Below are 15,464 nucleotides of genomic sequence, written 5' to 3'. Positions count from 1 at the left end.
ACGGAAGGCTAAGCAAATAGAAGTAGTGACAAGACAATATTTTTGTCCTTTTGAAATATTTTATTATAAATTAAATCAACATTTCAAAATCCCGTCCAATACAAAAGTGCAAATTTTATTATCCACAAATTCTATTCGTTTAACTCGTTGATTTATTCTATTAAGGAATTTTGCTTTGTTTGACATCGAATGCATTGCATATTACGAGAACGTACTTTTCGGCATTATTTTTCAACAATATGAAGATGTCTTGGAATATGATATTGAGTCTGCAATAAAACTTTAACATACATTTTATATAACCAAGTGCATGATTAGGACAGTTGTAATGTACAAAGCCATGTAATACGACTTATGTAATGTCATCAATTACTCTTAGACTGGTAACTACTACTTGTACTAACTGTCGTTGAATAAACACAAAATCTCAGATGATGATGTACTATAGATAAAGGAATCGTTAAAAAATACGTCCCTATATAATTTCGACTGAGATTCAACTTCATTGTTTGAATCCAGATGTTTGAATCGGATGTGTTTTTACCCCACGCATGACCGATCCATATTAATGTACTGTAACTAATATCAAACAACAATTATTATGATCAAGTGCAAAACTTTGTTATTTCTTTGGTTATAAGGGAAGTGAAAATACATATCTGAAACACGGATGTTTAATAGATGACAGATTTTTATGTATGACAAGGAAAAAATAAACAACAATACCCCATCAACAGTAAAGGTGAGTACTTTATCTTTAAACTAACATTTTTAACTTAATATTAACTATCTAGGTCAGTAATATATTATGTATGGTATACATGATAAAAGATATATTATGTATGGTATACATGATAAAAGATATATTTTGATTCCCTGACTATTTCATATTAAAGATTTATATACGGCCACTTGTTTCCTCAATGAATGTCATTATAAAATATTATATTATCCTACGCACATCCGATTGCAATTAATGCAGTGTTGCTATAAATGATGTGTAAGCTGAATAGAATATTCATGATTTTAAGCGATCTTACTAATATTAAGGTATCCTCAGTTGTAAATCTTACACGTGGAAACAGTGGCACATCTTTAAGATGTAAGACTTAGTCTTAGATCTATTAACATTTCCCTGCTTAAAATAGATTTTAGAAAAAAAAACGCAGAACGTGTCAACAAGAAACAAAGCTAACACATCAATATGTTTTTAACATGGCTCACCCGGATTCTGGCTCAGGTAGCCCCTTAACAATAATGTAAACTGATTCAGCAAAATTGACATATCACTAAACACACAGCAATACGCAGAGTAAAACTTGGTTTAAAAGAAGTCTGGATCTGATTTTCGAAAAGGTTACAGAAAAAACTAAGCAAAATGACAAAGATTAACATGGTTTAATAATGAACAACTAGCATTTAATGACATGCCAGCAATAGACCACAATTAAAGTGATCTAAAATGTATGTCTTCCTCATATAAAAAAAATCAAGCACAAGTCCTCCTGTTAGGTGTTTAGTTTCATATCATCATAAATTAAACAAACAGAATACAACCTGTTTAATGCCAACAGCTGGTTATAGAATAACTGTGTTTATTTCTGAGTGAATCAATATTAAAATTGGTTTACAGGTTTAGTTAGCTTTTGAGGTGATTGGCGACAAGTTTTATGCTTTGAACAGAATGCTACCGCAAATTTGTGGGATTGATATACAGATTTTTCTTAAGGAATATGTCTAGTTTATAACCGACAGAAATGCTTATAATCAAAACTTTTTTTTAAAGAACTTTGTTTCAACGGATTTGACCTTACACTATTGACTTTAAGACATTTTCATGAATCTTGTATTCGTCACGACGTTGTTTAATTATCTCTATAATGAATACTTTAAATATAATAATGCATTTCACAATTTAGTACGAATCAGGAACACTTCGTTTCTTCTCGATACACTTACTGATTTATTTCAAATTATGAAAAATACACAAAAATGCGGATCACCAGCCCAGTAGTCAGAAAATCTGTGTTGACTTGAGTTATCATTGATATGTTCATAATCACAAATTAAGTGTTAACAAAACTTTGAATTTTTTACAAACTAAGGCTTTTCTACCTCAGGAATAGATTACCTTAGCTGTATTTGGCTAAACTTTGTAAGAACTTTTGGTCCTCAATGCTCTTTAACCTCGTACTTTGTTTTTGCCTTTCAATCACTTTTTGATTCGAGCGTCACTGATGAGTCTTTTGTAGACGAAACGCGCGTCTGGCGTTTATATAAAATTTTAATCCTGGTATCTATGATGAGTTTATATGCACTGAAAGACAAACGTCTTTTTAATTTTGGTTTTTGATATGCACTTGAACAAATAAAGATTTCTGCATGCGAATTTGATTTTCCATTCGAAAATAAAAGTTAACTTAGTATGGATATTTAATTAAAAATAAGAAACAACTTCTTCATCCATACAAAAAAACAATTAGTCTTTTCTCTCCTTTGTTTTTATATGAAAATTTGAGAAGCAATTTTTCACATTTCATACTTAATTTGAAAAGCGAAATAAATGCTGATTTTGAGCCATTTTAAATCAAAACGCATATTGACTCACGCTTTTTTCATTTGTTATTTCTAGGAAGAAAAACAATCCATGTTTTTTTTCTTCAAATTATTAACTTAATAATACAAAAATATGTTGAATCCTTTTTGTCCTTGCTGGATAAAAAAGAATGCATATGCATTTATTGATACGGAAATATTATAAACAAAAAAAATTTAAACAGAGACTTTTCTGTGTAATGTTAATGATTTTATGGTATATAATATGTTATTATATACAGTCACTACAATCAGAGTGTCGAACTACTTGATTTCAACAGGTGTAATAAAACTAGCTTGCTATTATTATTACTATTTGATAACCATTGCATTTTTAGTATTTATGTTTTTGTTCCTTAGTATTTGGTAATTTAGCATAACGCTAGTTTGTTTACGTTCATTTATAAAACTTTGATAAACACATGTATTAACATGCATCAAACACCTTTTTTAAAACATGTATTTCCAATAAAAGTTTAATAAGTATTCTGTATTATCATTTAATTATTCTGTTATACATCGATTTCTTTCCTTTTTTCAATTCATATAGTTAATTCAAAGATAAATAGCAAAATCTGTAATCACTAACTCCATTTCTAGACACATTGTTTTATTGTAATTTTGAATAGTGCAATTCATGTATGATTAAAAAAGGGAATAGTGTTCAATTGGAAATGACATTCATTTGAACGATTAACTACGTAGTGATAACTATATAAAAATCGATGGTCAGGTACAAAGCAATTACTTTGCATTTGATCTTTTATCTGGGACGGAAAATGTATCCCTTAAATATTTTGCATTATTTTCGAAATTTCTAATTTTATGACTGTAGATTTGGATGAGTTTTCCATTAAGATGATAATAATCGTTTGGTCTCTTTGGAGATATCCATGCAAGCTTAAATATTCAACCACTTTGAAATGCTGACAAGCAAAACATTCTATTGTTATAAAAAAAACAGATTAGGCATATTAGGTATTATACAATAACATTCTCTCAGAATTACGACTGCTCTTGATATCTGACAAATTGTTTAGACATACTTTCTGCTTGGAATCGTTCAATGACAGTATTCTGAATTTTTATTCTCCCCTCATAACTGTATGACACTCGGCTTAAAATTTGAGTATCTTATATACTATTTTAACGATTAACAAGAGAACCTTGTACTTGCACATGCATATGTTTCATGTTCGATGAGGTGAATTATGAAAGTTCAAACAGAATTATTACATAATCTTATCAATTGCACACACACATAAACAAATGTAACGCATTATATTTTTTTTCATAGATAGCAGGATTTTATGATTATATGTTACAGTATATGTTCATATACCTTTTAGGTAGGTTTCAGCATAATTTGAAGGTTGTTATAACTAATATAAATACAACGGTTTTTTTTTATCTCAGATTCAGTTTTTTTTTTATTTTAGTATATGACAAAAAGTGCATACAACATATAATCAAACGAGTTGTGGCTATTGTTTAAAAGATACTACGAATTGTAGTGATTTCTTGATTTGTTGAAACAAATTTTGTAGAAACTTGGTTCTTGCAAGAGTATTTATTCACCTCTTCTGATTTTAATTTGAAAACTGATTGTATGAACTTCCTAAACCGTCGGACTATACATAATTCATCATAAATTAAAATCATAAAATGCTTACCTCCGAGGAAAATTTAAAACGGAAAATCTCTTATCAAATGGCCAATTTAAAAGCTAAAGCATATCAAACAAATGGATGCCAACCGTCATATTCCAGTCTTAGTTCAGGCATCTTCTAATATAAAAAAAACGGTGGATTGAACCTGGTTTAATAGCTAGCAAAACCTCTCAGTTGTATGGCATTCGAAAAGTTCCTTTATATTGACAACGAACAAACCAACAGACATACTAGTAATAGGAAAAAATGTCAAACCCTTAATCCATAGCAAACGTATGAGTATAGCATTTTTAATTCATTGTGTAATACCTGTAACAAATGGACCGCAAATAAGCGTAAAATAATTTAAATAATTGAGAAATCGTACATAGAAGTCCTAATTTGAGCGTCTGAGGCTCAGAAGAATTTGCAGTCATATTTGGACCAAATTTGTATTTAAAATATACATATACATCAGAGACCTTCTGATTTTCGTAAAAGATGTATCAGTTCGTCTTTAGATATCTTAAGTTTATAATTTTTTACAGGATTTTTGCTCTTTTATGTTAAAATAAAATTAGACTGATTTTACTCTATAGTTAAGATAGTGATTTCCTTGAAAAAAAATTTATACACTAGCTTATGTTCCTTATCTAAAGCGACTTTTTAGTATGCATATACTTATCTCTACTTAGTCAACTATTTTACAGAAAACAAACAAATGCATTATCCCATTTCCTATTAGTGGTAAAACATTCGGCATTCTTTTCCTGTCGAAATGCACTTGATCGAGTTTTAGCCATACATGTGTGTACCGCCTTTATTATGTATTCATTATGTTGGAATTGTATTTTTTCCTTAGTTTCCGTGTGATGTTTATTTGCATTCTAATCTACGAAAGTCCGTATTATGATTTTTTTTTAAATATTATCGGAAATAAAATACAATCTTAAAATAGGATTGATTCACTGACATTTCAAAAGGCTCATCCCATGTCAACTGGTCTTTATATTGATATGAATTTATATGTAAATATTTATTAACATTGAATTCAGGGGATATGTAAATAAAACACTCAAATTATATGTCAGATAGTAAATTTTTCAATAACAATACAGATAGAAACATTCATTATTATACATTGAGATAAAATACTGTAACAAAAAGGAGGTTAATAACGGAAATTTAATTTTGCAAAAGTCATTTTCATGTTGAGGAATGTCAACACTTTGTTAATTGTAAAATGAGAACACAATTTTACTTTTGTTCAATCTTGAATGCGTATTTTTTCATTAAAATAACTGTTTCCATTCAAAGGGAAAGAAACCTATATACGATTTAATAGTAAGAACAACATTCACGAAATACTCATTCAATTGAGACACACTAGTTGTAGTGTAAAAGTTCTTCAAACCAAATAGTCAAGAACATGACACAGCATTAGTCGTAGTGTAAAAATTTCTCCAACAAAAAATCAGAACAAATAGCAAAAATAGCTTCTTATGAGATACAATATAAACTCATTTAACGTCCGGTCTTGAAGTATTACCAGTAACGCATGCAGAATATTTATATTTTGAACACACCCAAGGCTACCTTACCTTTTTTTGCGGTGAATAGTATTGTCTTAGGATTACTGGTCAGCTTAACTATACATGAGTTTTACGAATGCCATTACCAGTTGGTTGACCGGCATTGAATATACGCTTCACAGATGAGAACGGATATGTTCCTAATTTTGTAACTAAAATCCCGTCCTCTTTTCCCTAATGCGACCTACAGAATTAAATTCATAACCGGGTTTGAACTCAAATACGCAACACGACTGATGCCATATTTGGAACAGAATGTGTGTACTCTTTCAGAGCACCGGAGACAAGCCCGGGTTTTCGATGCGGTTCGTGTTGCTCAGAATTAAGTTTTCTATATTATGTTTTTGTGTATTATTTTTTATTTATTTGTTGGTCTTTTTCTTCTTAAGCCATTGTGTTGTCGGTTTGTTTCCGATTTGTGGGTTATGATGTCCCTCTGGTATCTTTCGCCTCTCATTTAAAATGATGGTAATGTAATTTTTATGAAGAAATCTTTAACATATAACAAAGGATGCACGTATATCTTGAAATGTATATGCCGAGTATACTAATATATACAAATCAAAACAGTTTTTTCTTTTTTGAAACATTTCAGAAAATATGATGAATGAAAATTATTTTTAGTACCCATACAAGATTTGTAAGACAATGTAAGTGAAACGTATATATAATGTAGTAAATATATGATAAACTTCAACAGTTCACGTGAAGTAGTTCCTGGTTGTTCTTCCTTTTTAATTGAAGTTGCTTTAAATATCAATACCAGATATGCATGTAGTGTGGATAGACCTTCTTCAAGGATATATATTGTCAGTCATTTAAGTTCAATTCTGCGTTCAAGATTTTTAATCTGATTTTATCATGATTATAAAACAAAATGCACTGAGAAGGGAAAATGAACACAACATAAAAGATCTAATATTCTGCTTGATGCTCTTTAATTCTGATAATGATATTTCGGCAAATAAACAAATTTCCCTTTTGTTTTTTTTTCTCTGTAATTTTTCTGATCAAAACAAAAGAAGGTAGGAAGACGAGATGAAACATTTTTTTTAGGAAACTATTTGGACCCTGTACATTCTCAATTGTTATTCATGAACCAGAAACATCGCCAGTAGTTATGTCATATTTTAATGATTATATGGAATGGTACAAACTATTTAGACTTGATACATCATGTAGACATTAACATATTTTTAAGAGATTATGTTTCCATATAGATGGTTTTTTTTTCTTCATTTGCTTGCTGTTTTATTAACGTTAACACCATCTCCTTTTATATTGCCAGGTCTTTTAAAGTTTAATAAACTCACAGAATAATTTGTGCTTAGGATATATTACACTATTAAAGTTTATGTACATTGTTCATATATCACCTCCCTAATGTGAAATGAAATATCTTGTTTGCATTGGGCATGTAAAATGAAACGGATGTGTCGGAATTTCATAAGTATTTTTTCGTATATTCTATATTCATAAAAAGTTAATTAACACAATAAAAATACCTGCAACAGCTAAACCGTTAATATTTGAATTATGAAATTTCAAAATACATAACTAATTTTAAGGTTACAGAAAACAAACATATATATTGAACAGATATATCATGCGATATAAGGCGATGGAAATTCATTTTCAAGACTGGTTTTTTTTTGCAAATACTCCTCAATAACATGCTATATCTATTTAATTGCAATACTCATATATGAAGACCCTATTTCAATACTGAACGAATAACAATGAGATGAAAAACAACGATCCAGAGTTGTTGACGTATTTTCTAAACATATTAAAACTTAATCAAGAGTTGTCTCCCTTTTTCTGTTGTGAATTATAATTCACAAATACCAAATACTAACTAAAGACTTTCTGTATATTATACTCATTTGTGTAGAGGTTCCATCCTCTGTAATTCATATACAACTTATACAAAAACAATCCTTTGAATTAAACATACATTTTATTACACCAACTTGTATTTACATTTTCATGACTAGAATATACATTTTTTACTTTTTGGCAATACTTTGGCTACAGAGTATTCTATGATATTTTGTTGAGGCGCCAGGGTGACTACTGATTACCTACACACAATGGCTATCAGCTGACCTATGTTGACATAGTGTCATAAAACCCCTGGTAGTTAAACACGGTTACACCACCACCTACCATGGGGAGTGACCGGGGAAAACACTCGTATTACCAATGCTCCAGTTAGCGCCCCACCTGTTGGCAGGTGTAGGCCTCCCCTCTATGAGATGAGGTGGAGGAGGTCCCAGAGTCACCCATCTGTAGACCACACCGTTACCACTAACCACATTTTCCAAACCTGCAAATTTTATAACTTGTCAGGCCCAGAGCAAGGGCCGAGTGAAATAATCCCCCAATCACTACCAGTCTCCCTGGACCTCCCCCCATTCAAAATTGACTCTGCGCCTTAGGATAAAAGAAGATAATTGATTTTTTTAAAATGTCATGTTTTTGTTCCAATTAATATAATTGTTAATTAATAAAAACTAAAATTAATGCTGGATGCTCAAATCACAATAGTCCATAATATGTTAATAAAGTGCTTAATAACGGAAATGTCCAATTCATAGAAACGCAAGTTTATTCGAAATTATCCTGTATTGGTCCAATACTATGAAGGTTCTGCTTGGATACTGGTAACCATAATATGCCAATCAAATACAGCAAACAGATGCCTGAAAATATAAAACAAAAACAGCAGCAACTATTCTCATAGGGAGGGCGGGCGGGTTTTAAAAGTTTAACTAATTTGTGTAACACCTGCTTTCTAGTCGACAGCAAATTAACAAGTGCCCGATTCGGGAATTCCAAAATTCTAATTCAAGCTGATACGGGAATTCCAAAATTCTGATTCAAGCTGCGAGCGCCCTCTATGGCCATGCCGAATATGGCAATAAGCTACAGGCTGCAACACCCACACACCCACACAAATATTTGATTGAATTAAACCAGATTATTGAAAATATGAAATTTTTATAATCTCTATTAATTGCAATACTCATATATGAAGACCCTATTTCAATACTGAACGAATAACAATGAGATGAAAAACAACGATCCAGAGTTGTTGACGTATTTTCTAAACATATTAAAACTTAATCAAGAGTTGTCTCCCTTTTTCTGTTGTGAATTATAATTCACAAATACCAAATACTAACTAAAGACTTTCTGTATATTATACTCATTTGTGTAGAGGTTTCATCCTCTGTAATTCATATACAATTTTATTGAACAGATATATCATGCGATATAAGGCGATGGAAATTCATTTTCAAGACTGGTTTTTTTTTGCAAATACTCCTCAATAACATGCTATATCTATTTAATTAAACCGAATGTTAACGTTAAAAAAAGCAGTGATGATCGTGACGTTACAAGCGTCCAGTCGAATATGGTAGTTTTTGACGAATACCATGGCAGAGAGGGTAAAAAATGCATATCATTTTTGCACATACCCCAGCAGCGTTAAAACATGAACGATATTTTTTTGGTAACAGTGAATTGGTGAAAAATACACTGGCTACCAACCAATGAAAACCTCGGATTCCTACATAAGGTGTAATTAAATGTAATATAATTTGCCAATTATGTCAAGACGTTCAATCGAATTGAAATGTTTGCAAACTTGTTCAGTATGAACGACACATAGATACTAGTATTCGAATGATATAAGATCATTTGAGTCCTTGATAAAACAAGGTAAGTTTTGAGTACTTGTAATTACTTCAAAGAAACAATAAGAGACAGTTAATAGTTATACTTTCAAAAGATAAGCATTACTCTTGTTTTCTCTTTTTCAACATTTCTATCTGTACAATTTTGAAAAATAAAAACGTTTATACCACGACTTTCAAATCACATAACTCCACAATTTGTTGTAACAGATTGGCTGGATAATGTTATTATGTGCGCAGTTCGTCCTAAGAATATGTCATTATTTTAAAGAATGACATAAACTATTTAATTATAAATAGAAACATAAACGTTTGTAGTCTTACAATTTAATTTTATATCAATGCTAATTTTTAGAAATTTTAGAAGATTACAAATCATCGTGAATTTGCTATTGGTGTGGTATTTATCATGTGACTTGGGTAAACGCATTAAAAACTTCTCCTCGAGCGAAGCTAGCTATATTCACTAACGTGAATTACGATTGTTCTTATCTGTTAATCGACGCATGCGTCTCGGACATCATTCTAATATTGCTGCTTTAATATAGCCGAACATACGAAACTGAGTGTTCTTGCCTCCTGATAACTTCTTCAATGCAATTTGTCACATGAGCATTCATTTAACACTACCAATAACGCTTATGTAGTTCCATTTATTGACCTACTGATAAGAATGTTAATAAAAAGCAAATCAACATTACAATATGAAATATTTGTCACTTAGACAGTTTCAGAGTTAGTTTCCTCCGGGTGCGTATTCTGAGTACCATTTTAATCTCATGTTATTAATTCTCTAAGCGTTGCGATGCAGATATCCGGCTAAAATGACTTATTCTTTATAATTTAATTAAAAAAGACCGATAAAATTGAAGACTGGAAGATAGCAGGAAGCATTTTCTGTTGGATAAGAACATGCATAATTTTTTCTTAGACTTTGTAGAGTAGTTCTCAGCAAATCATTTTTCTTTGATTCAGCTGTTTTGCTTTACATTTGTGGTATTTGGTTTTTGTACATGTACGGGTTTCTACATATTAACACTTAGTCTGTGAACTAAACTGCTGCCGTAAAAGCGATGTAAACGTAGGTTTTTGTGCCTTGTTGATTGTTTTACTTTGTCTGGAGATAAATGTAAATGTATTGAACGTTACTTTTTTTTATGGTAAAAAATCAATAAATAGGCTACATATTTCAGAGATTTGGGTGAAATTTTGAATACAATTAACGTTATTATTATTTGGGTGAAATTACGAATACAATTCAACTAAATTAACAAAAAATCACTTTTATTTTCTTAAAAAACAAACTAATATTTCTACAGAATCCGACCTATGAATGTATAGTTTGTTCTGTTGCAATGGTGAAATTTTGAGTGTTGGTTCGTATAACGTGTGATTAATATATATATAGGGAACGTTTACCCTTTCGATGCATTTTATGAGCTTTGAACCTCGGTAAACTATAGTTGTCTTGTATATTTCTTTTTCTCAATTGAGAACGTTCCATTTCTATGTAGCTCCATTCCAGCAGCGTATTTATCTCGTTATTTTGTTTCTATATTCAAGCATTAAAACACACTTGTTTCCTTCAAAATTCAGAAAGCTTGGGGATTTTCGCACGTTAACTAATGTACATGTGTTTAATGAAATACATAACACGTATTTGAAAAGTAGATGTTTATCAGCTCTGTATATTTACTTGAAAGTTGTCTTTAAGTTAAAAAAATCTCTTTAAAAACCTAAAATGTAAGTTTTATTTTAATCTCATTACTCCAAGGGGTAAACATTTACCTATATGTTATAGTTACGTTGTACCTAATTATATTCTTAAAAGTTGGGTATCCAAAAAATCCTTCATAGACAATATAGTTCAAAATGTGTCAATGATTTTCACAAATTGTAACACTATATATATGTGACGTAAAATCGAATAATCAAAATCGAAATCATTAAAGAAAGCGCCGATCAAATATTTGTGTTTAGGTTGTTGAAAGAAATTTTCAGCGACGTATAAAAACATTTTATTTTTTAAAAAGGTTGCGAACTTGTAAGTACAAATTATTTCTAACTTTGTTATTTTGTATTTAAGCAAACAATAGATGAAAGGAATATTGATCTGAAATTAAATTACGAAATGTTTTTACTTAATATTTTGTTATATTTTTTATTTAATGGAGCAGTTGACTTAAATCAACCGGTATACATTGTACTTAAAAACATACTATAAAAAACGACAAATAACCAAAAAAAATTAATAAGCAGATACTCAAGGACAAATAAAAAGAGTGTTGATATCAGGGAATAAAGTATATATGACATTGAATTTACACGTTTAAATCTTGGAATTAATTCAGTACAAATACGTGAATATCAGAATACAGTTTAAACGTTTTTATTTACTGCACTTAATGACTTTATTTTAGAATTTAAAGCATCGAGGTGCGATCTTAGTTTTACTGATCAATTATCGAGCTCTTCATATAACTTAATATCTGTTTCACACTTATTAAATAAAAAACTCAGTGGTAAATTTCAATTGAGAATGTAGCAACTAAGTTATACATAACATCATTAGCAAGACTGTAAGTACTGGTATCGATCAAAATAATAAAGTGTCGCAATATGCAAACGAAGCCAATTGGTTAATAGTATTCATTTCCAAGTTGTATCAGTCATCTAAATAACGTGTCAATTATTTTTAATTCCAGAATGTAACAAAAGTGTTTGCCAGAGCAATGAGGAAGATTGTCGTCATTCCTGGAAAGGACTTTATATTACGTTTGGTTATTCTGTGATAAATATTCAAATTATAAGTGATAACTGAACAACTGACCATGCTGAACTTATCGTTGATGATGGTATTATTTTTGGAAATTATTGGAACATCATTCAGCAAGACTTGTCATGAGCGAAAAGTAAGTATGCTTTCGTTTACTCTATTCTGTATTTCACATTTTTAGAGCAAATAAAAAAGGCTACCATTTTGGTCTAAATTAAATTTTCGATTAAAATTAGAAAGACATATTTGTAGTCAGTACACATATGATGGGTCTAATATAAAAATACAGTTGGAAGAGTATATCAATATATAACTCAACTATTCATATTTTTAAATTGATATCCAAACTGTCATGATTAGCAATATCAACAAAACATCTTCTAGCCTGTTCTCCCTCCCCTATCAATCCAACTAATATACCTCTGATCCAAGATAAAAATATTGTTTTAAATCTTACATATTACACAGTTACAGATGAAGCTTTGATTAAAAAGCAAAGTCATGTTACCTTTAATTTTCAGACAAATATAGTGTTAACAGCTGTCTTACAAATTCATTTACTCGAATTGATGTTGGACACTATCTATCCATCATATATCAAGCCATAATTTTATTACTTTAAGCTGTTTAATAATTGTAATTGTTTGGCTATAAATTTAATTGCAATGATTAACGATCTGACATCCACATGGACAAAAAATAAAACATTACGTTTTAAAATTTAAAGGTGATCGAAGTGCTTTTAAGGAACACTAAAAGTCAAAATTTTGAAAGTCGACTATAATTAAATAAAGGCAGCAGTATTATATCGATGTTCGAAATTCAGAAATCGATAGAGAAGAAAAAAAAACAAATCCGTGTTAAAACTAACAATGAAAGAAACAAATCAAATACAAGAGGAAGTACCAGACAAGAATTATAGGACCTAATCTAAGATTTGGGTAAACCTTAATTCAGACTGACCCCTTTTGTTATTTTTATTATAAACGGTCAATTTCGGAAAGATGTGTTATAAATCAAGAAAGTTCAAAGCTCTCTTTTATAAGCAGATGTTAACTCTCGTGTTCTCCATATCAAACATGGAGGAACATTAACATGATTATTTACGGAACAGAAAATAGTGAATCAGCCTTTTTCTATTTCTCTACACGATGATTAAAGTCTATAACCCATTTTGATTTTTTACTACCGTCCAAATGTAAACGGTTCAATTTGATAATTCAAAGCCATTAAACAAATATTCTGAAAAGTATATTTTACTGATGAGGTTGAAGTAATGGACGAAAACACGAGTAAGTTGCCCTTTTAGTAATATCTGTTTCACAGAATATATATGTTCTAATTTTTGTAATCCCACACTCATCGTCTCTTCCTCAAATAAGACATTACGAAATTAAATTTATCACCTTGTGTATACTTACATGAACACTACGAAGGATGAAATAGTTATCAAAGATAAGAGGATTATAATTTAATACGCCAGACGCGCGTTTCGTCTACATAAGACTCGTCAGTGACGCTCAGATCGAAACAGTTGAAAAGCCAAACAAATACAAAGTTGAAGAGCATTGATGACCCAAAATTCAAAAATGTTGTGCCAAATTAGGCTAAGGTAATCTACTCCTGGGGGTAAGAAAATCCTTAGTTTTTAGAAAAATTCAAAGTTTTGTAAACAGAAAAAGTGGAACAGTTTCTGCTTACACTTCAAGCGTACCTGCAACCACCCTTGGCTTTTAGGTGGGTCCGTGTTGCAAAGTCGTCAGTTGTCCAGGTTGAAATTGTATACAGTTTGTCTTTTTTCCGATTTTTAACAAAGGCGTTTTTAGTTTCAATGTCCTCAACTCGTGAGTATGAAAATCCTTTCGGTATCTTAAGCCTTTCTTTTATATTTTATTAAGTAATATTAATTGAATGGTTGTGTTGCGTGAAGGAGAATAACAAATAACAAAGTTCATACTAAGCCAAATTGATGTGATCTCCTAATGCATTATCAAGCAAGAATAGTAAAATCGACCATATCAACCATTTTAATCAGTTATATTATTCCTAATATCTTCCTTTGTTCAGGCTAATACCTGATAAAATAGATCATTTTGACATGATTAATGTTCTTTTCTTGCTCACGCAATGCTTTCGTTTTTATTTACACTCGGTATTTTATGCTGCAAGTAAAAGTATATAAAAACGAAAGAAGATATGAAATAATCCATGTGTATACAACAAAGCTAAACGTGCAAGGTATATCAAATCATAAACATAACTAAATTCACAAATTTTACAAAAGGTTTTGTTATCATGAATATAATAAAGAGCATTGATTCATTTAGTTATGCAAATAAAATAATTGAAATTCTAACGTCTTATTAATTCACACGTTTTTTTAATTTTCAAATCTATTCTTGATGTCAGTCAAATAAAGTTTTTTAATATCTTCTGTCTTTGATCTGTGTGTTAGTTTATAATTAAATTATATCTTTAATTCATCAAATATTGATAAAAGAAAAGAGGGGGTTAACAATTGCAAACTTCTAATTAAGTTATTCCTAAGTTCACTTACAACAACCAAAAGAAATATTTGTAAGATCTGTTCAGCAAGTAATTGCGATTTTTGAAGTTTTACACTTTATTGTTGGGTGATTTTTTCTGTAAAATGAAACTTTCTTTTTAACTGTTCATTTAGTCAATACTTTTCGGTTTGTGGATTGCTAATGTTTCTTATTGCTCCGCGGGTACATTATAACGTTCTGATTGGTTTACCGCGGTCTCTCGGTTATCGTTTGGGGTTAGTAAATTTTAATTCATGCCGGAATGTCTTCTGTTAATAGTGACGTTATCTATTGATCTTGTTGTATTTCATTGCCTATATTTCTACAAAATGCATTAAGGAAGAAAGAAGGTGAGTAAAATCCATAGGCCTCCATGGACTTTACCCTCTATGAATCCTTAGGGGTCAGTAGCAAACCGTATATATTATTATATTGTTGTTTTTCTGCTTCTTGCAGTTTGTTCTAACTTGACACTGACCTACGTATAGAATTTTATTGCCGGGGAAATATTCATACATTACAACAGACGACACGTTTGATTATACAGCAAAAACAACAACAATGATAATACTGATAAAATCAATAAAAAAAACAAGACTTAC

General features: G+C 30.4%; 1 protein-coding gene across 2 annotated transcripts in view; it reads left to right on the top strand.

The window, feature by feature from the left end:
* The first annotated feature begins 224 nt into the window (after positions 1-224).
* Positions 225-15,464, top strand: part of LOC134706673 (parathyroid hormone/parathyroid hormone-related peptide receptor-like) — a 36,774-nt gene continuing 21,534 nt past the window's right edge. Inside the window, exons 1-2 of one of the 2 annotated variants that reach the window (XM_063565816.1) lie at positions 225-742; positions 12,246-12,452. In XM_063565816.1, coding sequence (XP_063421886.1) covers positions 12,372-12,452 — 81 coding nt within the window. In that variant the 5' untranslated portion in view covers positions 225-742; positions 12,246-12,371. The remainder of the gene's footprint in view (positions 743-12,245; positions 12,453-15,464) is intronic. The other variant, XM_063565815.1, reaches the window with a different exon arrangement.

This window comes from Mytilus trossulus, chromosome 2 (assembly GCF_036588685.1).
Source record: "Mytilus trossulus isolate FHL-02 chromosome 2, PNRI_Mtr1.1.1.hap1, whole genome shotgun sequence".
NCBI lineage: Eukaryota > Metazoa > Mollusca > Bivalvia > Mytilida > Mytilidae > Mytilus > Mytilus trossulus.
This window is presented reverse-complemented; position numbering and strand designations above follow the sequence as displayed.